This window comes from Gymnodraco acuticeps, unplaced genomic scaffold (assembly GCF_902827175.1).
Source record: "Gymnodraco acuticeps unplaced genomic scaffold, fGymAcu1.1, whole genome shotgun sequence".
NCBI lineage: Eukaryota > Metazoa > Chordata > Actinopteri > Perciformes > Bathydraconidae > Gymnodraco > Gymnodraco acuticeps.
This window is the reverse complement of record NW_022990238.1, coordinates 12,667,822-12,694,699: the sequence shown is the minus strand read 5'-3', so window position 1 is coordinate 12,694,699 and position 26,878 is coordinate 12,667,822. Positions and strand designations below refer to the sequence as shown.

The 26,878-nt window shown below is 39.7% G+C and overlaps 1 protein-coding gene across 1 annotated transcript in view; it reads right to left on the bottom strand.

Annotated features, from left to right (window-relative positions):
* The window catches only part of baiap3 (BAI1 associated protein 3), a 34,276-nt gene extending 14,788 nt beyond the window's left edge, over positions 1–19,488 (bottom strand). Inside the window, exons 1-10 of the mRNA XM_034219466.1 lie at positions 19,221–19,488; positions 11,587–11,729; positions 5,246–5,333; positions 4,064–4,147; positions 3,785–3,892; positions 3,403–3,462; positions 1,968–2,034; positions 946–1,159; positions 720–764; positions 39–116 (exon numbers count right to left, since the gene is read on the bottom strand). Coding sequence (XP_034075357.1) covers positions 39–116; positions 720–764; positions 946–1,159; positions 1,968–2,034; positions 3,403–3,462; positions 3,785–3,892; positions 4,064–4,147; positions 5,246–5,333; positions 11,587–11,720 — 878 coding nt within the window. The 5' untranslated portion in view covers positions 11,721–11,729; positions 19,221–19,488. The remainder of the gene's footprint in view (positions 1–38; positions 117–719; positions 765–945; positions 1,160–1,967; positions 2,035–3,402; positions 3,463–3,784; positions 3,893–4,063; positions 4,148–5,245; positions 5,334–11,586; positions 11,730–19,220) is intronic.
* Positions 19,489–26,878: the final 7,390 nt, after the last annotated feature.

Here is a 26,878-nt window from a genome sequence, read left to right as displayed (position 1 = left end):
ACAGTCCTTTATATTTATGGTAAATGAGTTTCTCCTACCTGCCCATTCCTCGAAGTCCACTGACTTCATTGAGCTTTTTGCAGGCCTCAGCAACAGACACGTCATCGTCGTGATCCCTGCAGTAAAGAAGAGGATTCAGAGGTTATTACAGCCTCATCTCCTGGAAGAACATGTGTCATTATCTTTGCACGGCAGTGAACAGAGCTGAGAAGTGAGATCTACAAGGCAGTCCTATTACAGAGCCATTACCCAGACGAGAGAATAGTACTCAATACAGCTGAATAATGACTCTTCAATCTTCTTTTATGCAACATGACTCATCGTTTATGTCATTTTGTAACACATTTGAAAAGGTTCAATTTGACAGTTTAGAGATGAGGTCAAAAAGCAACTTGATTGTCTAGTATAAGAAAGTATTTTTTATTGTGCATGGAGAGGAAAAGGAAAAACTGTGATTGGAAAAATAGAAAATGTTGTGAAATGTACCACAACTAAAGTGTATGTGGGGTGGCTATGGCTCAGTGGTTGGTGTGCTGGACTTTGAATCAGGGGATAGCAAGTTCGAGTCCCACTGCAGTCAGCATGTCGTTGTGTCCCTGAGACACTTCACCCCAAATTGTAATTGTAATGTAATAAAATGAAATCCTTAAAATCATTCTTTGTCCCTCTGGCATGGTGACATCTAAGGAATTCAAGGTGTTCCCACATAGCAATCTTACCATATGTCAAGATGTAAGAGGTCATTGTGGACATCATCTATTTCACTGTGAGAAATGGGGGAAAAAAGGGGTTATCATCTCTGTGCGTAAATACTGATAATAACATGTCAATCAGAGATGAATCAGTGCAGCACAACTTCAAGTGTGAAACTAATGAAACTGTGAATCCTGCATGCCTCACATATCACCACCAGCGCTCTGCTAAAGGTTAAACGTCTGTACTCACAACAGGAAGTGCTCGTCCCACACCGGGTTCAGAGTCTCCGCTTTGACCTCCGTCACCTGGATGCAGGCGGTCGGTAACACCTCCTTGGTGCTGGAGCGTTTCTCCAGCTTGTCCTTTTTCTTCCTGAAGCTGAACTTCCTCTCCTTCTTCTCCTCCGTCTCCCTCGGGCTTTGGCCCAGCAGGATTCCCAGCATGCAGTAGGGGTCGCTGTACCCTGGCAGGCCGTGGCGTGACACAGAAAAGGTTATCGCACTCGCATTAAAACTGTTGATATCACGCTGAGGGAGCTGGTACGGCAACGTGAGGAGAGAAGCCTCATTTGTGATTACAATCAGAGACTGCTTTGGTTCAGTGGCTGTCAGTGTTCCACTTGTTGACCTAGAGCGTGTTTGAGATACATTTGACCTCACAAAAGGTAGACGTCAGTGGTGGGGGAGAATAATAAAAACCTGCAGCCATTTTTGTCAAAAGGTACAAAACAAGAAGTCCCCTATTCAACTGAACAGAACGAAAATCTATCCTATATTGATCTAATTACACAGCTTAGTTGAATACTCAATTCTGATTGGTCAATTTGGAAATTTCGAGGTTGTTAATACTCGATAACACACGGCTGCTAAGCTAAATATTGACCGTTGCTAAGGAGGATCAATGTAGAATGCTTTGGCGTTATGTAGGACTTGTTAGTGGAAAGGAAAATTAAAGGATGTGAAATGTTTTAATTTTTCCTCATGTGGCCCTGATCCTCTTCTGTACATTTCAGATTAAAGGTCTACCAATATAATCAACACATAACTTATTATATATTATTATAAGTTAAATTAACTTTATTCAGCTTCTGAGATTCTTTATAAACACGCAACAATAATCGTGTCAGTGCCAGATAAATCAGCCAGGATTCCACCTTATTACATTGTATCAGCTACTGCCCGTTCAACCAGCATAGATAAATAACATTTCCCAGAAATATTTCATTTTCAATAGGGAGTGTAAAGGTTCATTTGATGCTTGAGATGTCTCACCATTTGCGTCCTTGGCCATCAGACTCTTTGCCTTCACAACAGACACTCTCAAAGAAAAAGTGGCTCGCTGTGGAAAAAAGAAATTCACTCTGTAAATAAGTAAATGTACACACAAGGCCATGCATTGAGTACATTACAAGGTATTTCTTTAACTTGACTCATACGTCTCCATTTGTATACATATCAGCATTAGGCATTGTAGAGTGAACTGTTTCCTACCATAATATGGTAGATAAACTCAATGTCCCAGAGAATACATAAGTGGGGAAACATGTTTACTTTGCCTTTCACAAGACTCACATGTCAATAAAAGACACAGAGTGTTACAGAATTGGGCTTTTAGGCGTACCGGGTCTTACATCTCTCAACTCTCCGAGGGCAGCAGCGCTCTCCAACTGTTTCTCTTCAGGGCCGTGCTTTCACATTAGAACTACTGCACTGTGCCAACACTGAGCATGACAACAGGAACATGCTCAGGACATGCACTAAAACACCACCTGTGGCTGCACAACTGAGCATTTAGTGATGCCTTTAAATCTGCACTTTGTGACCACTGAGGAGTTATTCTGTTCTCTGTTTCAATACCTTAACGACCCAAAGGATCTGTACCCGAGGCTTTGTACGTTTTAGCATGCTTCCAACGAGAGACTAACGTTTGCAAACATGTTCTTGTATGCTAGAAGTATTGTTGGCCCAGGAGCACGGGTCAACACCATTTAGTTTCAATTTACCTTTGTATTAACCAATAAGGCAAAGTATTAGACTCTTTTTCAAGTCAAGCTTAATTTTACACTCACACTAGCATGCGCCAATGTTTGTCGTGTAATATTTCTTAAATATAGTAGAGATTCATGATGCTTCCACTCGGTTTTACATTTGTGCGAAATCTACTAGATACACAATAGGACATTTTACATTGCAAGAACTTGAACTCGCAAATACATATATACAGTAATATGTTGTATACAGACAACAATGTAATAATAATAATGATTTGTCAGCACTAATCACATTAATTTAAGGAGGCACATATTACATTTCGCACTATATTTCCACATCCCCCTACTCATCATACTCTCATTTGAAATCCGTAGCTAGACTGAGTTTTATGAACTATATGTATGATCCATACACCAGATTACATATCAAACAGATGAAATACAAAACAAATTAATAATTGAAATGTTCTTAATATTTCAAGATGTTTTTGAATGAAGTAAAACCTAGTTTGTTGAATCAATGCGTCTTTGCAAAGAGAATGGGAATTTTTATCTCATAAAAGGACCCAAATTCGAATTGAAGAAACTCAACTGATTCACAGACAATGGTCATGGTGTTTATTATAATAACAAGCACATTTGGGTAGAAATTCATCTAAAGGAAAATGTTATGGCAACATTTGAACAGATTTCGATTTGTGTACAACATGTCTCACCTTGGCTTCTTGAACTTTTTGGAGAATAATATCATGTTCTTCTTCGCCCATATCAAACACCTTGGATCAGACAGTGAATAAAAGCTTTTTATAAATGCAACAAAACACGGGAGTCCTACAAACAACATTGTTACAGTTCAAAATGCATTCTTACTCACTACAATACAACTCAGTTTCCTTTATCAAAAAGACGCCCACTCCAAACATAAAAGAGGCTACAATCTATTTTATCTGAATAGATGTTGTGTATCAGAGATGAATAAAAACACACAGTGTGACTGGAGTGTGTTATTTAATATGGTTGAATGGGGGCATCTGCTTATATGAGCTTGCTTACAACAACACTCTCTGGTATGATCTCAGAAGGAAGGAAGGAGTGTACCTTCATCAGGTAAGCAAACAGCTCCTCATCAGTGATCACGTGTTCAGGCGAAGGCACTCCCACTCGGTTGACCACCGTGTAAACAGCTTCCTCGTAAAGCAGGTCGAGCTACACGAAAACACAATCCACTTAATAAGAACCTTTCAAAAATAAAAAATGAAAGATTCTTTGCCTTCATGCTTTCTGCTCCGCTGCACATCAGAGGCAGGGAGCGCACAGTTATTGTGACTTTTAAAATGTAATCCCTGCTGAAAGAGGATGAAAACAGAGCTGACGCACCTCCGTTCGCCTGATTCTGTCGGGGATAAAGGCCTGGTCCACATGCTCCTGGGGGGGGGGCACGGTGCAGGCCCCTTTCTGACCCTGAGGGGTGAGAAGCAGTTCAGCCAAAACAAAACCAGACTCTCATAAGGCTGTGTCGATCACAGACAGAGGAGGAGCTAAGGACACTGTTTGGTATTTCTGACTCAATCATCTGTTGGAAGTATGGTGTTTTGTTTAAATGGCACAAAACCCCAGATTTTAACTTTTTAGATATCTTTTCGGCTTCATATAATAGCAAACTAAATACCAAAGGCGAGGACCTCACCTTTAACATGTGAGAAACAGGGATGGACTATGTTTTGACATTTATGGGTTTATGGTTAATTAAAATTGATAAAGAAAATAATCAGCAGATTTCTTAGATAATGAAAAATAGTGGCTGCCAAATACGAAAGAAAACATTTTGTTTACCTACATTTTTTACATTATTTCCTAATCTCTACTTTTTGTGAAAGATTTTTCTCAAATTCTACTAAAATGATTGTAGTTTAAATTAGAATTTGATTCGACCTATCGGAGATGCAAGGGTCACAAATTGTCTTGCCAAACAGGAACCAACCACTGGTGTCAAGCTTTGGCAATGTATTCGTATGTATCATTTTATAAACTTTTTTATATGACTTTAAATAAAACATTAATCTGAAAAGCAGATTGTAACTAAACCTGTCAAATAAAAATATAGCACAGTAAAATAAGAAGTAGATCTTTCCAGCACTACTGCCTTCATAGTCACTTTATTGATTGCACCAACCAACACAGAAGACTCATTTTAAATAGAGACCAAAATCAAAGTCCTCTTAGGATTGTTTTATGTTTTTCAAAAGTCTGGATATTCCTTATGTTTTTAATGATGACTTTTCCTGATTCGCCTGTTTTTTTTACTCTTCTGTCTTACAGCAATTTGCAAATGAAGACATCAATAGCTCTCATAAAGATGTTAGCACAGCATCATGGCCATTGGCAGCAGGAGCAGCAGAACATGGCGGCGGACAGCAGCTCGTCACAGCTGAGCTGCACTCTTCTGAGCACTAACTCAACCCCGGCCCTTCTGTCTGCACACGTCACGGGGCCTCCACGCTACACAAACCTGTTTCAAGGGTGTAACAGATGGAAAGGTGGAAGTTAGGCGGAGGTTACCTCAGCCTGGGCAGCCCGCAGCATGTTCTCCTGCTTCTGAAGGATGGCATTCACACGCTCAAAGAACTCCACGCTCTCCTCGGAAATCCTGCCAAGAAGAGACGGCAGATTGACAAATCAACGCCCAAGATGGAAGATAAAATACTTTAATTTATGAGAAAACATTTGATGACATGTTGTGAGTCTAATATAATATTTCTGGATTGTAAATAAACAAATGGAATTCAGTGACATTGGTGAGATCGCACCGCATCCTGTTTACAGACACTTTGGAGAAGTGTCTGTCAATAAAGACTTGTATGTGTAACGACTCATTCGCCTGCATTTCAGCTCCTCATTACATATCCAACACCTTCTTATCTCATGCACTATAAAACAAAGCAGGTCTGGACCAAAGCTCTCAGCACTTCGACATGTCTGCACTCTGCGTGAACCATGTTAATCTTCTGTGATGAGCAGGGTGGTGTGCAAAAATGCAAATGATGTTGTCCATTTCCTCAAGGTGCGAGTGAATCCCCGGTCTCCCGCTGGCCCCAGTTGTCATGGAGATGCAGGCACTCTCAGGGAGGGAAGAGCTGGCTGAACACCTTGGGAATCTCCCCCCGTTATTACCTTCACCCCCATGTCTCACCCCTCCCACATTTCACAGCGGCCTGTATGGAGACAGTGGGATGATGGGAGCTGCAGCAGACGGGGGTTCAGGCGTCCACCCCCACAGCTCCCACACCTCCCAGCATCCTTCCTCGTCTCTCATGCAACCCGTCATCCATGCTCCTTTATTAGCATCATCACATCCCAGCAGGTGTGTGGCAGCCCATCCCAGCACACACTGACTCTCGCCGTGGTGGGGGAGCGGAAGGCAAAACCCCAAGGTATCGATGAGGGCTAATGGCAGTCACGCTGAGAGTTGTTCAGGTTTCCACTGGCAGCAATCCCAGGAAAACTGGATGGATGGATTCGGCTGAAACCCTTATTCAAAGCAATGTTTCATAAAAAAAACTAGACGGTTTCTTTGTAGGAGGGCTGCAACTACCAATTATGTTAATTAACCTTTATGTGACTTTTCATTTTGATTAATCATTTGGTTCATAAAATAGCAAACGATAAAAAAATTCATTTTTAAATTAGCAGAGACCAAGTCGACATCATTTGAATCGCTTGTTTTGTCTGAGCAACAGACCAAAACTTAAAGGGGCCCTATTCTGCTCATTTTCAGGTTCATATTTGTATTTTGTGCCTCTATCAATCAATGTTTATTTATATATACTGCCTGTGCTGCAGCACCTCTTTTCACCCTCTGTCTGAAACCAGAGCCCAGTCTGCTCTGATTGGTTAGCTGGCAGGCTCTGATGCGATTGATCAAACGAGAGATATCTCTCCCCTCAGCCTATTACATACAATGTGTTGGAGCACTAGCCAATAGAAGCCTGAGTGTTACATAGTGATGTCCCTACTGTATGTTGCAGAAGTCACCAAAGGAGTCCAAAGGAGAGAAACTCAATCTGGAAAGAATAATGGGATGTTAGTCTTTGCTGACCATTTCACATGCACTATAGGACATACATTAAAAAAGATAACATCATACTAAACTAAGAAAATCAGCAAACTTTCATATTTTAGAAGATCCTAGCCCACCAAAACATTCAGGCAATTTCATCCCCTCTATCTGCGACCTTTCAACACTGTTTCTCCAATAAAGGCACTATCTGGCCCCAAAAATAGCGATAAGGTGCCAAAACAGTAAGCAGTCATCAAAAAGGAAGCTACGAAAATGTTAGAAAGTGTGCGGACAAGCATGTTCGCAAAACAAGAGTAAATCTGTGGTTGGCCTTCACCCACCAAAGAGTAAGCAACCCACGAAGAGGGGCCAACTTTAAATGTGTTTTTAAAAAAAAATAAAACATCTTACTAATTGTGCTTTTCAGCAACTATTTGATTATTGCTGATACATATTTTGTTGACCAGTTAATGTGTAAAGACTGGAGCTCTACTCTGCAGTCCCTGCATTTCTACAAAAGGATCAAGTCTAACCTTTGTGAGAATTAAAACCATTTTGCTAACACATTTTTCAGCCTCTCAAAAACTGAGTTGTTATTCTGATCTGATCCCCTCAGTCAGTCTGTGAAAGCTCAAAGCCTCAAGCTGAGTCTCCAATCTGTGAACGACTGCCCAAACACAGCCAGTTCCGCCAACAAGAGACGGGAGGCTTTGTTTTTTTGGAGCTTGCAGTTTTCATTTGCACATACAGAACACATAAGCTTCATTTGATTGTAATACTTTTGTTGTGAGACACTCAATTCTCTCTGCATCCCCCGTCAATTCTCCAAGGATCCCTGTTATCCAGAAATCTGTCCTGTCTTCTGTCAGTCAGCGCGAGGATTTGTCTAGACAGTCTGGGATTTTCTGTTTCAAGCTTTGGAACTACATGTTTTTCATGAGCAGAATTAATGCCCAAATGATGCAATTTCAGTCAATCCTGAGTTGATACATTTTTTTTAAAAGAAGCTGATATCTTTCAACCTTTTTTCTCCCCCTCTGCCACACACACATGCACACACATGCCACCAGAATAACAAACTGATTTGATGTTGCTAGGAAACAGGTCCTTCTTTTTACTGTCATTTTATAATCATTTATTTTCAGAAATAGTTGTCTTCCTGTCCAAAAGAGTACATCAAAATGAAAAAAGTGAAATAAATCATGATCACTGAACTTCTTATATCTGCCAGAAAATGTGTAAGCAACTCATCACTTCAATATAATAAGGCAGCGCACACATAGTAATTAATAGTGCAGACATCACTGTTGTTTGCAGCGTGAAACACAATGTGACGTCTGGATGCTTTCTAATAAAACAGGCAGATTTTAAATCCGATTCATCACGGTTGTCAGTGTATAATATCAGCCTGCTACTGCTATCATAACAGAGAATCTCACTCTCTATACTGAACATAGGACTGTTTATTTTACTCTAATTAAACCTTTGATTAAGGAACGAAACATCACAGGTGAAAATAATCTAATGTTGAGATATGATCAAAATCTCTCCATTCAATAACTCGTGGGAGAAACAGCAGTTTTCAAGCTAGAACTACTGGCAGACAGAACAGAAGCCTTGTGTGAAATTATTCTCAACTTGGGTCGTCTCGGGTGCTTCACAGTTTTTACTTCTCACTGTGCGGGTCAATAGCAGACTGTGGATTGGCAGCACTTTAAAATAGGCAGAGGGCAACTCTAATGTAAAGCTCTTACATGATTCCTGACTACAAGAATGCATGTACAGTAAACCTTTTATTCATTGTCCCTTATTTTGTATCCATCAGACAATACATGACTATAAAGTAGCATCTGTACAGTATGTATGCAGTATGCTATAGCTGAAGCATTGCTAAGCTAAAGGAAAATCACTCCTGACCACAGTATATGTTGAGTATTTCATATTGTTATATTGTTCAATCCTCAGGGATTAAATGTATAGTATGTCCCTAACTGAGTTATTTAAAAGGGGCCTATTATGCAAATGTTCAGGTTTCATAACTGTAATTTATACCGTGACATGTTTACATGCTTCAATGTTCAAACATTTCTTTATTTTTCTTATACTGCCTGTGCTGCAGCACCTCTTTTCACCCTCTGTCTGAAACCAGAGTTAGTCTGCTCTGATTGGTTAGCTGGCCAGCTCTGTTGGGATTGGTCAACCACTTTGAGATGTCCCCCCCCCCCCTTAGCCTATGATGTACAATGTGTTAGTGTGTTTGCAGTTTTTGATTTGTAACACGTAAACTGGCCTCCAAAAACGAATGCTCCGATACAATGGAGCTGCATTATCAGTTACTCTTCCTTTAAATGTATTGAATGTCCATTATTAATGAATGTAAATATGTGTTCATCAGGGGTTATCATTTAATGTAATTTTAAAATTGAGTTTGCTATCCTAAATTAATTAAAAAAGAGAGCCTCAGCACAGTGTCACTGAAGGGTCAAGTCCATTAATGACTGCAGCTACTGTTAAAACAACGTGAATTTGAATGAGAAACATGAAGTCCGACACTATGAAGGAGATGGTGTTGAACAGCGAAATAAGCAAAACAAATGAAAATACATACATTTACATATAAATCCCTGCAGTCTTTATTCATTTTAATGCCAGGTTATGCTCATCTTGGAGAGTTTCCGGAGCATTTAACAACCTACTCACATAATCCTTATTTGCTGGACTGAATTGAAAAGTTCACCTCCAACGTGCCGTCTCTGCTCGCAGCGCTCGGCTCTGACAGCCCATCGTGCTCCTGGGTCAACAACTGTGGACGGAGCAGCCCAAATATAACGGCATCATTTGCAAATTCTCAATTAAAGTGAGAGTGTGGGCAGGCCAGCAGCAGACTGAACGGATAACAAAGATCACCAGGCTGCCTCTAATGAACAGTGTGTGCGCACGGCGGGAAGGATGTAGCAGCGGGGGGCTGAGAAAAGGTGAGATACTGACAGCTCACATCACTCTTAATGGAGAACACAAATAGGGTCCTATCGGAGCAGATTACACATTCAATTGTAAAAGGGACATCATTATAATGGATAAACCATAGAGAGTATTAGACGTGATAAATAACACACATTCATGAAGAATCAGTGTTCAACAACACGTCTGAGGATATCTTCCATGTTAAAAATGGTGCCAGACGCCTGTGTTAAGGTTGCTATAGAAACCTCAGGTTCATGATTATTTTTATCTTTAGATGAAGCCAAAACAAGACTGAAAAAGATCATAGTAATGAATGTACCTGTTTCACTTTAAGAGCTGCCATAAAGCTCTAAAAGTTATACAGGGAATACACTTGGACAAAATAAAAAGCAAGGTAAAATATATCCCAAGATCACATTGCTGTCAAAAATGTCTTGCTGTATTTTTGACGTTTGACATGCATACAAACACTCTATAATGCAGCGAGATGTCCCTAAAAACATTAGTATGAAGCAGTAATATGATGGAGTCATATGTTGAAGGAGACATCAGAAGCATGTGGTAAACCACTACAGAAAGCAGCGTCTGTGAGCCTGACTGCATGTCATATTGTGGTTGAGTCAGCTTTTGTGTGGTCTGCTCACATCAAGTCACAACTCTGTAATAAATGCCAAACACATTAAACAACATTTGACAAGAAATAATGACCTGTGGCTTCCGCCGGACAGCCAGCGGAAAACAACAACAGACATGAATTATTTCGTATGAGCTGGACCCCCGTCTTTGACAAGCTGTCATCTTTCTGAGCTACGCTGAACGCAATTTAATTTCCCCTTAAAATAAATCTCATTATGGAAACTATTATGTCCTAAGCGGCAACAATCAGGCAACTATTAACTATAGCTAGAAAACAGCAGGGCCGCTGTCAGGGGGGGGGGGGGGCATGCAATGGTATATATGGTTATAATGCGGCGCTGTGAACAACAGAACAACAAATCCGAGTTAATTACAGCAAGAAAAGAGCTTAAACTTAGGTGTTAGCCATTAGCGGTTACAGTACTACTGGTCAATAACTAACGCTTACTGAGGTTGTTTTTGCTTTATAATGTGTTCAAGAGTATTAGGCAAAAGCTAATTGTAATGTTTTCATTATGTGTTCAAATGTAATCTTGTCAAATGTAAATTCAAGGAGATGTTTTGACAGGATTAACATAAATATGCTATTAGAGGAAATTAAGACATGCTCTATGCTGCTTATAATACAAGATGTGTGGTACATCGAGGCAAATGTTCAATAAAATACAATCCTTTATTTCCCAAATCATTTGAATAGTGTTTTTAATGCAAATAACGACTACAGATGAGAGCAACATAGTGTAAGAAAGTAATTAAGATAGCATTAGAGATGTGGACGTTTTCTTTGGATAAAAAAAAAAGAGAAAGAAATTGGGACGTTGGTGAAAAACCGTAGTCTGGAGCCTTGAATTTAAAAAAATGTCCCCCGCCCTTCATTTCTAACAGCGGTTCTGAGAAAGAGCAATACATCAGTAAACATCCTGGCTCCTGCTTATTGCTAAAACTCAAGCAAGGCTTCATTTGTGTCCAACAGCAACACATTACAATCTAAATGCATGAGATCCAGTCAACTGCTCCAGCGACAAAGTGTGCCTGGAAGGATTTTAATAAATCTCTTAATGTACATCGGCTAAAATCTAAATGACAAAAAAGCGAAAAACATAAAACCCCAATGTATGTAATATGTTAAACGAAACAGCAACAAAGTTCCACGAATCTCACATCCACGAAAAGTCATGTTAATAACCTGGAAACCAGCAACAGTGCTTGCAGTAGGTTGTTTGTTTGCACAGCAGTGACTCACCTGCGGGGCAATGGGTCGGGGCAGTGTGTGAGGGGGCTGCTGGGGGTGGGGGTCGGCTCCCTGCGGCCCCTCAGAGACTGGCTCCTCTGCACCTGCCTCAGCACACTGCTCTTCAGGTCCAGCAGCGTCGTCATGGTCTCTCACTGCCAGAACACACACACAAACACACACCAACTGTCAATTCAATTCCATATGCTTTATTGGCATACATGTCACAATATTGCAACAGCGTTATAATGAGATTGTAAAGAAAAAGAAGGTTCAATTCATAAAAATCAAGAAAATGGCATTAACCCACGCTCTGTGTGAAACTGGGGAAAAGTGTGTATATGATGGTGTGTGTGTGGGTGTGTGTGTGTGTGTGTGTGTGTGTGTGTGTGTGTGTGTGTGTGTGTGTGTGTGTGTGTGTGTGTGTGTGTGTACCTGGACAGTGAATCTGGTTGCTTTGTACTTTAACATTACATCTCAGTTTTTCTAAGAGCAAGACATTATTCAAAAGTAAAACATTTACTAAAACATTTGTAGAGTTATAACAAAATCGTATTTGAAGCAATCTTGTTATTTAAGCTAATTTTAATAATTAAATGATCCATAAAACTAATAACATATAAGACGGTTTTTTATTTTTTATTCAGGATATATTTTTATTATATTGGCAGACATTTTATTTCCAAGAGCCGGATATTTAGGGCATAATGAAGTGTCACTCTGGTGCGGCTCATAATTGGCACCGTCTGTATTCCACAACCTCTATGTTAATTTCTTGCATTGGGATCATATTTATTTTTCAAAGTGTTTGTTTCTGGAAATACAGTTGGCTCAGGAGATCCTTTTAGTCTAATGAGCTGCATAATCACCCCCTTTGTTCTTTAAACATAATTATAGTCTTCCTCAGCAGAAGGTGTGTTCTATTTCTGTCAGAGCCTGGCTGATGCTAGGCAGTGTGAAACGTATCTTTCACCTTTAGGTCTGGTCAGTTCAGAGTCAATCAACTTGTATTATTGTGATCACACTTTGTACAAAATATGCAAATCAAGGATACTCACAGAGCTGAGAGCCAGAAGAGCACCATAACAGCAAGGAAACAGAGCCAAGTAAAAGCCTCGTTGCCCTGAATTTGTTGGCAAAAACCATAATTTATAAAAAGAAGACTTGGAATATGTTGCGAACAGATGAAATAAAAACAGAGAATATTACGATTTTTAGGGTCAACAAAAGAAGAGCTTGCAGAAATAGTGTACTGTACTAATGTGGGCTTTGAAGCACAACGTGTAAAGGAGTAGCACATCCAGTAATCATTTCTGTACCTACCTCTACAGAAAAAGCAACACCTATAACTAAATATGTATCAACCGTTACACTTTAACTCTTGTTTAAAACATGGTAGCTTTTAAATGAATTTAAGGTGTATTTTTTGTAAAAAGAAAAGAAAAAGTATACATTTCCCAATTTTAGGGGAGTGTTTAGACCCATTGGCCAATCATTACATTTAAAGTCAAATCATTTATCACAATAAATTACCTTAATCAAATCCTTTCCAAGTTGAAGGAATGTCAACTTTTTCAAAAAGTTATTTTCATTAATCCACCTGTGCCTTTAGAGGGAATTAGTCTACAGGCATATTTATATGAAATCATGACATTCTAAGACATTTTATAATATCCAAGCACTTGAAGAGAAAGGTTTACTTGGTTGTCGTGACTATAAAATATAAATTTAGACGAATGGCGACCTCAGAGATTGGAACTGTGTTGCTAAGCAATTCTCTGGGACTGAGTGGCTCTTCCTCAGAGCCATAAAGTGAACTCTCATTTTGGCTTCATGGCGTCTTTAAAGTATAACCGAATTTCATGGTCTCGTGATAATACTGTGCACCGTCAATGCTCTTTGCAATTGAAGAGCTGAAGAATAAAATACAGTGTTCTGTTCAGGGATATATAATGAAACTGACTGCATTTCAAAGTTAAAACGAAGGGAAAGTTACAATTTCTTTGAAATGTCAACATCAATAGCTTTTTATCCTCAAAAGTCAGACATTGGACTTCATCATGTGTCTGAGGAGTATACGCTTTATAGGAGTTAATCCTTTTAATCTCAAATGAAGGTTGCACGTCTATAAATACCTGCAGTTCAATATGGTAGTCGGTCACTAAACCCCCGCTGGAACAAAGATTCATTTATTGGCTTCCACATTTTCATAGAACGTTTGAAGCCAATGTTGCCGCAAGACTTTTAACAGTGCAGGCTACGTTTCACATCACTATTCATTACAAGTAAAAAAGCATGAAAATGATCTGATTGCTAGGTCATTAATGGCATAAATGTCAGTAGTTCTTACAGCAAAACACTCGCACATCTGCCTAGCAACTGAGGTAGAGTGTCAAATCAAGACTCTCCTTAATCAGCATCCAATCGCAGGTTGACTGTGATTTGATCTTTGGATGCCTGAGAGTGTTTGGAGAGCTTCCAACAGGCAGCAGTGAGGAAAGAAGAGACTCAAAGGAAGAGGAATGACGAGGAGGACACAAGAGAGAGGCTTTGATTGATGGACAAGCTGTTTCAGAAGACAGTTAGACAGATTCAGACAGTCAGACACTCTTTTCAGTGTTTGACAGCGACGTCAATGTGAAAAAGAAGCAATGAATCACGGTCGCTGGAAACTTGTTCTGATTTTCCAGTCAACAAAAGACACAATAGTCCTTCAAACTGTAATAGATGCTGATCAAGTTGTGTATTTTTATAATTTATGGATATATGAAGAAAGAGACTGGAGACACAAGCATATGATTGTGGGTGTTTACTTACAGGTAAGGCATCAGACATCCAATACAATCTCTTTATATAGTCACAAACATTACCTAACCTTGAAACATATTGACTCTTAATATTTTTGTTGGTCATCATGGTCTGGTGTCACCAAGTTCAAGCAGTGGTGATCAATGCAAGTTATAGACATACATTTATAGTATAATCATTTTACAAGCAATGTTTTTTGTAATTATGACTTTACTAACACTAAATGGATCCAGAAAAGTAACATATTTGCTAATATGACTGCATGACAGCGTGCAGTCTTTCCAGTTAGCAGTAGACCAGACATTCTTGGTACAAGTTGCTCTTATTGGCTGAGCTGATGGACAGTATGCTATCGATCCAGGAGGCTGCCACCTGTTACCCACTTGGAGAATCCACACTCTATTAGACTGAAGTGTCTCTGTCAGATACCATCAATGTGTTATTTCCAAGTGAGAAACGCTGGGAATCTTCTCCATTTCCACTTCAGAAAGGAGTTTTCAAACTGACAGATATGGGAACGTACTATTTTCAATCAAAAGGGTTTGGATGTTTTAAACATGCAGCTCTCTTGTCAACACAGCAACATGAAGCGACTGCAAAGCTGCTTCTTGTATGATGGATTTATATTTGGGAGATTTTTTATGTCACTGCCAAACGCCATGAGGAAGCTCCCGGTATTTGAGTCTGACTGAGTCTCAGAGCTGTCAATCTCCATTGTTGCTGCACTTGAAATATTTCAGAAATATGATGGTAGAGTAGCTAACACTGAATACTCAGATGTATCCACCATAAAAGGAAACAGCATGGTTAACTTAAAACAATGAGATTTGCCTCTAATAAAAGGAATATACATGTTGTTAGTGGACAGATTTAAAAAAATAAAAATGTTCCTTATACAGTATATGCCTTGCTGTCAGGTTTGTGTTTATCACGTTCTTCAAATGTACAGGTCAAGTTCGAGGAAAAGCAAAGTGATAAGACTAAAATCCCTAAAGTCACTAAAGTTGGAGTGGGTTTCGCTCCCACAATCCCCCCACCCTGCCTGGAACGCCTGATTGTAGTCTTTTGTTTACTTCTGCAATATAGTGAGATCACCACGTAACACTCTCGCTTCTATTGGCCAGCGCTCCAACACATTGTATGTGATAGGCTTAGGGGCGGGACACAACGCTGGCCGGCTAACCAATCAGAGCAAACTGGGCTCTTGTTGTCACAGAAACAACATTCAGTTATGAAACTGAAATCAAGCATAATAGGGCCCCTTTAATTTGGTGGTGATTTGAATTTGGTTGTTTTATTTCTTATCCATACTACATGTATGATGCAATATAAACGTTTCCGACGTCCAGGTTCTTTTATGTGCATTTGGCCACTGACCATCAGAAGCAATGGCTTTGCAACGGGAGGAAGTATTACCAAAAAGTACTACTATTTAAGGGTGCAGCTGAAATACCTCAGGCATGTTTTCTCGCAGTGTCCAAACAAACCTGCTCAGGCATCACATCATATCCACTACATGCAGGCTGGTAAGCATGGCCTGCTGACAGCTAGCAGGCAGCGCAGAGCAGCTGTCTCCCTGGTGAACTCATTTCAATTACGGGAGTGGATCTCTCCCAAATGGATTTCACTCCGTCTCAGCCGACAGCCCACAGTGACAAAACAGGTCGACGCGCCACCGCCGGGGGGGGGCACCGGCTGCCAAGGAAACACTGTCAAAGCCAAGCAAATGCCTTTCTCGCTACATTGGTGTCGAAGTCGTGCCAGGGAAACACTTGCTCACCAGCATCTCTCTCCTGTGAGAGCCAATGAGGCCGGCAGCCAAAGGCGCCTGGCTGATAGGGATGGAGTGTCTCTATGGTAACAGCAGAGGAAAGGGAGCTGGTAAATACAGGTGAATGGAATTCTACAAAGTCTAAAAAGAAAGCCCCTTGGTGTTATAATTAGGGCTGCACAATGCGTCTCTTCAGCAGCGACATCGCAATGTGCAAGTCACATCGCAGGATGCGTAATGTAAAGTCATGGGGGATTAACTCAAACACGTCATGCTACAACTTTGCTGCTTGATAAAAAAGGAATTGATTTCCCCTGATTTACAAGAGAATTCTGTCCGAAAGCCATTTACTCCAATTTGAGGCTTTAACTACACAGTGTGTTGCTAGTGAGCGGCACAAAGGCTCTGCATGCACACAAAACCACCTTCACACACATTATCGTTTCATTTATCAAACCACCAGAAAGCATGCCTCGCTGACCACAGCCTGAAAATGTGTGAGGAACAGGAACAGATAAATAAATAATTGGTTGCAAAAAGATTCGAGTGTCAGTTGCATACAAATATTAAGGCTACTGAAAGGATGATGTTCACCTTAAAGGGGGTTGTTAATATGGTAAAAAAAAACCTGTTTGTTTAAAAAGCAGAGACAAAAACAATCACAATGTGCGTGGAACAGGAGGGAAAAACTAAATAAAAATATGGTTGCAAAAAGAGTCCTGTGTCAGTTGCCTGAACATATTGTGGCTACAGAAAGGATAATGTTGGACCAAAAATGGGTACATTGTTATGGTGAAATTCATTTACTTTTTCAAATCCCAAGTAAAACCATCACAATGTTGTTTATTTCCAATACCGTGCATCCTAAGATTTATGCCTGACAGAAGAAGATGGTGAACCCTAGTGTCAATCGGTCCAGAGGCATGGATTATTTTTAGATGTGGCTCCTGACTACTGTCCTAACTTCACATACACCTCAGCTCAGTGTGATGTTTCCAGCATACACATCAGAACACACCCTATAGCAAGTCTGTACAGGAGCCAGGTTCAGGTCTGACCATCATTAGCAGCTTCAAACAGACGCTTCAAGATTAGACCTGCCGTTTTCACTAACGCACCTTTCTCGATCATTAGTCTCTTGTTGATGAGCGCTTCTCCAAGTGTCTGTTCGAGTGTGAAAGCTTCATCCTTTGGAGTGTTATTGAGTGGTCAAATGGGGCGGGGGGGACAGAGAGAAAGAGACCGAAAAAGACAGAGGGAGAAGGACTGGGGATTTTTTCAACAAAGTCTTTGTTTTATAATCAAGTAATTAAGAGCATCCATTTAATTCATTACATTCCTCCTAAGTCGCAATGATGAAAAGGGAAACATTAATTGTCTCGTTGAATATAAGCACATTCTGAACCACATCAGCCTGAGGTGGTACACATTCAAATCCTAACTGTAAGTAGATTATTCGTTAGTGGTGAAGATGTTAAAAGGCATTACAACCTTTACGACCGGAGCAAGGGCCTCATCATTGGCTATAAGTGTTATTATGTGAGGGGGCCTTAGGGACAGTCGAGCTGAATGGATCACGCTGCCAGTTCTGTGTCAAATCTTTATCAACCCTATTGTTGATTGGATGAGGAAAAGTGTGGACAAGACTGATCTGTACCTGTATGCACGCACATAATCTATAACCAAGAGAAACACAGTGCAATTCCCCAAAGCTCACAATGTCTAAATTGTCAAGGCACATGACGGCACTTTGGCTTGGCCATTGATTGCCTGAGAAAACCCCAGGAACTGACGCTTGTGAGATAAAAAAGGGGAGAAATCACTGACAGCCGCGCACAAAATGTAAGAAACTTAAACAATGACACAAATCATTGCTTATTGTACCACAGATAATGCGTCCTTTGTCTCCCTAGAAGACACTGACTCCAGCAATAACTGCTGTCAAAAATAGAAGCCATTGACTCTGTATGCAATCATTTCCAACCTCAATTTTTTACACAATAACATCAATCTGCATCTACAAGGCACTTTGCTACAACACAAGTGATGAAGACATGAACAGCTCACACACTGTAATTAACACGTACTTCAGAACACTACAACTGCAGCGTAACCTCTTCATGACGTCTCTTCAAATGTGTGGAAAAAGGAAACACTGGGGAAGCGAAGGCAGGTTTTTTTTATGACTGCTGTTATGTTAAGAGGAAAGGATTAACGAATGACTAATGGTCTCATGATAATGAGTCTAAAGTGGAGTTATGACCTGCACCAGCTTCGTAAGAAAAGAGGAGAGTCACTTTTTTTCTAAATCAGACTTTATGTGCATGACACCTTTTATTTAATGGAAATCCAGATACAGAATGAAACACATCTTCTAACGCACTTTTTTGAAAAAAGTGCATTCAGTGATACATAATATGTCTTCAATGCCAACTGCATGCTTCAACTGATGTGATGCTGCTCTGCTGCACCTTAATGTGTGAGTGTTTGTGTGTGTGCGTGTGCGTGTGTGTGTTTTGATCCTTGATGGGTGTGCGTCATTAGCTCTTGCAGTGTAATAGATAATGCCTACATTACAGGAAAGCATCTTTATAACAGCAAACAATGGCAAAACAATCACTAAATCAACTGTGATAAAAGCTTTTGCATTTGACACGTTTGGCAGCCAATAGAAAGCCTATATTGTGCAAAGTGTCACTGAAATACACTTTCAGAATGAGTTAAGGTTAAGAAATGGTGTCTGTATGATGAACAGAAAGGGGAACTTCTGGCCCTAAGGCAAGGGGCAGCATTAATAATATGTTTACAAAAAGTGAAGCAGATAAGAGCTCAGGGGCTTCATTACATGCCAAACATCATCCATGCACTGATATTATTTGGGTATAAACGGAACTTTTTCAAAAAAGGCACATTTCAAATCCTTTTTCAACAACAGGGAATTCAGATCAACAGGTGTCAATACACCAACATGCTATAAGTCCGTCAATTAGTTGCATGTTTTTTCTTTTATTATTTTTAAACCAAGACAGGTATTTTTCATGCCTCAAATAATAAAAATCCAGCTCACCTGTCTCCTGACCGTTTTCCAGTGTCAAATGTTTTTTTTTTTTGCGGCTGCGTGTGTCAGAGTTGCTGAGATCACTGCAGCAGGAAGCTGTTTTCTTCTGAGGAGAAATCAACTTCGGTGAAAACAACGTTTGGATATTTTTCTTGCAATAGACGACAGACAACAGCCCATGTTAGTCCTTCGAAATGCTTCCTGAGCTCACGCTCCACCGATGCTCATCCAAATATGGCTAAAGGAAGTGCAGCGACACTTCAATGCGCTCGATTAGTGTCGGAAATATCGCAATAATGAGTTGACCGCGCGACACACGGTGGAGGCTAAATGCCACAGGGGGAGATGTGATGTATAAAGGTAATCCTTAGTTCTGACGTGAAGGGGAGGAGTTGTGAGGAAAAATGATTGTTCAAGCCAGATTTTAGAATACTGCACACTTGTTGCTGTTCTTACACTTGTGAAAATGCACAGTTGGGGATGTTTCTAAATTCGAAAAAAGCCTGTTTTAACTGAACTAATGTTACCTATGGCAATTATATGTTATAAAAAGTTTTTAAAAAAATGCAAAAACCAAATGTATATTTTTTTTAGGGCTGTCAAACGATTACAATTTTTAATCAGATTAATCACAGCTTTAAAATTAATTAATCATGATTAATCACCATTCGAACTATGTCCAAAATATGCCATTTATTTATGTATATTTTTGTGGGAATGGAAAGATAAATGAAAGAAGGCGGATATATCCATTTAACATACAGTTATGTTTATTAAAACATTTTTCTGCGTGTCAAAATGAAAGACAACCCACACACCTATCAATCATCAAACCGTGGGGTCTTAATTCATTACGTGTTGATTTCTATCAACGGGGGAGTACTTCAGGAAAGTCGACAGAGGGGGGGGGGCGGCGGCTAGTGGAGTACTTCGTGACCACAGAGTGTGAACGTTGTGATCAGCTGTTTTAGCGCAGTTCTCCAGTGAAGGGGGGGGGGGGTCTCCCTCCGCAGCCGGTTGGCGTAGTTTTGACACAATTCCGTTGTACAGACCGACGTTAACAGCAGCCCTGTCTGTGCACACGGAGACCGACTCTGTCGTCCGGTGATCTAACCGCCTTCTGGAAAAGCTTCACAAGTACGTCGGTACGCAAATGCGCTTTGTGACACAAGTGACGGTACGCATTTCAGATTACGCACATAACCTGCGTACCAGTTATGTGCACCCCTGTACTACAGCAAAAGTATTCTCCGTCGGGACTTCCTGCAACAACACCACGCCGTTATCAAAGATGTTCTATCGAGAAGACGATCACTACGTGACAAAAGTTTTCAAAACCGTGGCTGCTGAAATCAATCTTACTAACTGCTGTCTGTGCAATTTACTCCGCGCGAGTTGGCAGACTTTATTTTGCTTACTTTAACATCATTTTTCATGGTGGGGCTAAGCCATTTCTTGGTATGGGTGTAGCCTACCCCAGCCATACCCTGGCGCTGCCACTGGTGGCACGTATGGGGCGGGCCATTCTGCACATGCGTTAAATGCGTTAAATATTTTAACGCAATTAATTCAAAAAATTAATTACCGCCGTTAACGCGGTAATTTTGACAGCACTAATTTTTTTGTAGCGATTGTCTTATTTTCATAATATAAAATGTAATGAAAATGTCATCCATTTTCTTCATACGACTGAAATCAAACAAAAATCTGTTTTATTTTTTGCTTTTTCGTGGAGGGAAATGTTTTTTTGTTCATAGGCTAAGCTAAACAATACTAATTCAACCTGATCACCTAACATAGATGAAACTTGCAATATTTGCTTCAATTTGTTCGTATTTTTCTATATTGAAAGAGATGTGTTTGCATAAATTAAAAGATAGAAAACAAATTACGTATTGTCATAAGTTTGAATCAAATATCATCAACATAACACTAAAGCTTTTTCACTCTTCACGTTAGTTAGTGCTGGCGTTGGTTATTACACTGAACAAAAATATAAACGCAACACTTTTGTTTTTGCTCCCATTTTTCATGAGATGAACTCAAAGATCTAAAACATTTTCTATATAACAAAATAACCATTTCTCTCAAATATTGTTCACAAATCTGAAAAAAATCTGTGATAGTGAGCACTTCTCCTTTGCCGAGATAATCCATCCCACCTCACAGGTGTGGCATATCAAGATGCTGATTAGACAGCATGATTATTGCACAGGTGTGCCTTAGGCTGGCCACAATAAAAGGCCACTCTGAAACGTGCAGTTTTGCTTTATTGGGGGGGTCCGAAAACCAGTCAGTATCTGGTGGGAGGGGTAGGGGTAGGGTTAGGGTAATGTTGTGAATCGAGTGGCCTGTGTTCGTCGTCCATAACATACGCCTGCCCATACCATAACCCCACCACCACCACCATGGGCCACTCGATTCACAACATTACCCTAACCCTAACCCTAACCCCACCCCTCACACCAGATACTGACTGGTTTTCGGACCCCCCCAGACCCCCCCAATAAAGCAAAAATGCACGTTTCAGAGTGGCCTTTTATTGTGGCCAGCCTAAGGCACACCTGTGCAATAATCATGCTGTCTAATCAGCATCTTGATATGCCACACCTGTGAGGTGGGATGGATTATCTCGGAAAAGGAGAAGTGCTCACTATCACAGATTTTTCTGATTTGTGAACAATATTTGAGAGAAATGGTTATTTTGTTTATAGAAAATGTTTTAGATCTTTGAGTTCATCTCATGAAAAATGGGAGCAAAAACAAAAGTGTTGCGTTTATATTTTTGTTCAGTGTACTTCTGACCAAAGAACCCTGAATGGAGTGAAAAGTAGGAGTTTACGAAGTGCACCTGAAGGCATCACTTGACTGTCGCTGAGGGATGTCTCCAAGAAAAATCCCCGGAGCGACGCAGGGAGCAGGTTCAGCTGTCACTCAGACTGAGATCCGTGTACCTTTACTTTGTTCTGCCTAATGAGCTCATCCAGAGCTTTGATACGATCTAAATATGTTAATGTTCTACTCAGGAGACCAAGAAAGCTACCTAAGACTTCACATAATTCACACAAGGTCTCAGTTGATCTAAATATGCCAACTTTGTGTCATGTTTAATCATGTCAATTGTAGATTTAGAGTATGGTCTTGTTATTGACAAGGATTGAGATATATATAAAGAAATAGAGTCTCACTTTTGTATGTGTCCAACATGAATGCAAAGGGAGCTAAAAAAGGGGAAAAGGCCCAAAATTGGAGAAACATTTGACATTCAAAATCCTCCTCATGTTAGATTGGCCATTGAGATATGCATCATTGAATCCTTGTCGTACTAAGTATATAAATAACAGATATAAAACCTAATTTATTGCATCAAATTGACTCCAATATGTTCTGTGTCAGAGCTTCATTGAAAACCACTTTAGCAGAAATATTTAGAGCACATGCAAACCAAGGCTGAGAAGATAATTAACATCTATTGGAAGCTCTTGTATCGTAGCACACGTCAGACATTTTTCTCCCTCCTCTGTTTGGTTTGCACATAAGCACACGTGATCTGAAGGGCACGTGCACACGATGCTTTACAGTAACACAGGAACATTAAGTATATGCTTGTAGGGTAGGTGCCATTCTCTAAGCAGAGAAATCATTTCTTACATGTCCATTATCGCCAAAGCTGCAGTCAGGCAGTCATAGTCTTATAGTGTAGGAGCGATAATTCACAAGTGGAGCCCATCATGAGCACCAACTGTTACGATTATTGTGTTATGTCACGTTTTCTATGTCTTGGTTTGGGTGTTTTGCTGTTCTCCCTGTCATGTTTTCCTCTGGGTATATTGTCTGGTCCTTTTCCCTGTGTTTTTCCTCCCGTCGTTAGTTTCCCTGGTGTGTCTAGTTGTCTGCTTGTTTTCACCTGTGGCCCTTGTGTTTCTCCTCCCCTGCCCGGCTGTGTCTCGTCTTGTGATTACCCCTCCCTGTATTTAGTCTCTTCCTGTGTTCAGTGTCGGTTTGTCGTGTGTCATGACTAGTTCGTCGGTGAGTGTTCTGTTTTGTCTTTGTTTATCACCTAGCCTTGAAATAAAGGAATTTTCACTTTAATCTGCATTTGGGTCCTGCCTGCTTCACACACCGTAACACCAACACAGTCAAAGCATATATAGCAAGATCCTACAATTAGAGAGATTCATTATCACTGTTTACCAATAATCAATAATGGAGCCAATCCTGCACTGAAAAAACTGAGACGTTGACTGTAATTAAATGTACTAGTTCAACACATTTCACAGTATTAGGTTAGTTGCAATAATATTAAGTTGAACCTAATATGTATTGTTTTGCTTTCAATGAGTAATGTGGAACCAATTAAATCAGCCCAGGTATCTACAATAAAATATAATCTCTTATTTGGAAATAATGTTGTATGGCAAATCCCTGCTGCTCTTTAAATCCTTTTTGTAACTACAGTACTTCAAATTCCTGTGAACAATCACAACACTTTGTTGGAAAACATATAGGCATTCAAGAAGATAATAGCTAGTTAAGCGCTCTAAATTAATCTTACATACATTGTTTTTCAGATCAAAGTTAATGATAATTATGACTCTACCCAACATGATTGGTTGATTACCAATGTTAAGGGCTTGAGTTCTTTGTTTGGCAACTCTATTTGGTGTTTCTCACTAATGCATATCGAGAGAGGGAATGTTCCCTTATGTATGATTGTGAGCACCCCCTGAGTCGTAAATGAGAGGGAAACAACAAAGCAAACAGACAGATGAGGAGCCCGCGTCTGGATCATTACATCAGAGACCGTTTCTAATCCACTGATGAGAAACGACAAAATCTAGACCTCTGATTTTGATATGTTGTGACATATTTTTAATATCCCGGCAAAATTGAACAGAAGGCTTTTCCCGTGTTGAGTGATAAGACACATGTGACCCTCTCGCCTTGTTTCCATGGACACGTCATTAGAGAACTTCCCCAGCTGGCTCCAAAAGCTTGTGTTGATGGCAAATAACAAGTGAAAGGTTTAAAAGGAAAGAAAAACTGACTTTCAAGTCCTTCACTCAATTGGATTTACAGTAAGTCTGTGATGTATAATTACAGTAGATCTATAGATATAAAATATGTTCAATTTTTTTTTCATTTATTTGAGGTGTCTTCAACTACTTTGATGCACTTGATACTCTAAAAGCAATGTCAAGTCACTGCACTTTCTTCCGTCAAATCACACACATCTTCAATTTTCAGCTGTTCAAAGGTCATTCAGACACCACTCATTAGTCGTACTGCTGTGACTTGTGGAGATGAAAGTCTTTCTTATTTTCTTTTCTTCTCTCCAAATAAAACGTTTGAAACCTGGCAGGGTAGAGAAATGAGGTGAGTAGATCGTTATGTTGCCTGTGTCAGGTGGAAAAACACTTATTGCTCCTATTAGAGATAAACACTGCTGATCCCAACTTTCAAATCAAAGCACAGCAACACGCTTGCAAATGACACAATACAGGCAGCAACAAATGTGCAGTGCTCACACTCATATTTGACCCAGTTTGCAGTAAGGAACTCGGAAAAGCTGTTTACAAATCTTCAAAAGTAAAAGTGCCAGAAGAAGACAGAGAGTTTGAGATGCATGAAAATATATTTTCAAGATAACAATAACTTCTACTATTATAATAAGTTCTACTGCATAGCCCGAAGGAGAACATTTGTTTGGTTTTATAAAAAGTATAAAGAAAGGTTGAAATTCAAAATGTGAAAGTGTTAGGGTATATTAACAGATGCCAGCAAAAAATGTCAATGACGTCTACTTCCAAAAGTGTCAATTTGTTCACAGATCATACATTTAGCAAAAATGTCCCATTAAAAAACGATTTAACACATGTTCAAAGAAAACTACGGTGGCCGAGAGGGACAGACGTGTTACAATGGCCCAAACACTTTCATTTGGAGAAACACACTGCAAAATGATGCAAATATAAAAACACAATGCGTCAAAACACATGCATATGAAAAAACATCTTGATGAAGCATGCGCTGGGTTTACTGAATACAGTATAAACAAAAAAGCTGCAAATACAAAATAGTGCAAATAAAAAAAGAAATCACGGGAAGAACTCAAACACAACAGAAACGGGGAGACTAAAAAGTGATACACATAGCTGGGATCGGAGCACTTGTTGGCCAACTGCGAATGTTTCGTCAAGTTGGTGAACATGTTTTTTTTATTTACATCGTTTTTGAAAGTGCAGCACGGTACGTTAGTCTTTGTGGCATTGGAAGCGCATTTGCACGGTTCGATCACCTTAGAACTGCAACATTCTCCTTGTTTGGTCCCAAATTGCTAGGAGTCAACTCCCAAATCACTCCCAGCACTGCTGGTGAATAGTGTGTATACTGCACCCTCAATGTTTGGCACACACTAAACATAATATGTGAGCTCCAAATAAGGTGTATCCTAAATACACATGGATGGGTTTTTGGGGCACACAAATCAGTGTCTTGCATAGATCCAATTTTCCTCGGACAATCTAATTTTCTTCTTCGATCTGTTTGTGTGTGCCAGGATTGTTGGAGCACCCCCACAATGACATCAGACAGATGTTCATCTCAATAATCCTGTGTGCCCATCAGTGTTACTTTGTGTTTACAGTATCACTCCATCGGGGAGAACAAGCGGCTAATCAGCACAACACAAAGCTACTGTCACTCCAAAATCAAATCTTATTATCTCCGGGAAATGTGCTGTGTATTCACATGACGAGCATAACAGCAGCACTTTAGTTTCTGCTAACACTCAGACTCCATTGAGTTATCGCAAAGTCTTTAAACTAACTATCACTGTATGCAGTGTGTGCAGCACCATAGAGTGTTGAAGATGTTGACTTTGGAGTAGATTTACAATATGCTATATGACAATTTGCCAAGATGTTTTATTAACATTCACAATACAAATCTATTTTCCTTTTTGGATTATCACTTGTCTTTTATTTTTGCTGTGTTCTAATTACAGGACAAAATAATAAACTGAAATGAGTTACCACTCATAATATCTGAACAGTACTGTGCCAATGGCGAGCTCTTCCTTGAGAGATTTCAATAGACAAGTGTTAATTCCATCACTTTTTAACATATGTTTAAATCTAAGATAATTGTGGGTATTTCCTCTTCTGTTCAATCTTTATCCACCTTCTCCACCCAACTCAGTGGGAAATATATAATTCTGTCTCCTCAAAAAGATGATTTAGATTGCTCAAAAGGCTTACTAGACACTGACTCACAATGTTTCCGCACTCACACTCTTAAATCCATTTTATTCACACCCTGCCATTAAGTAAGCGATGTTGTTTCCCACTTCAAATCCACTCAAAAGTCATGGGAAAGTATTCATACTTCATTGCCATGTAACTCTCTTAAGAAATACAAATTAATACATATTGCACACACACATCTCTAGCATGGCGATACAAAAGCCACACACTTTCTATAATAACTGCAAGTACTTAATATTTAGACTCATTGTGCCTCCCTCAGGAAAAAGAGTGAACTGACAAAAAGAGCAGTGGGAAAAAATGTCTTAATTCTTACATTTTTTTCTTGTTGTTGTTTATAATACATTATATGACCATTTTTCATTTGTCTTTTGGAATTAAACAAATGTATGCATAAACACT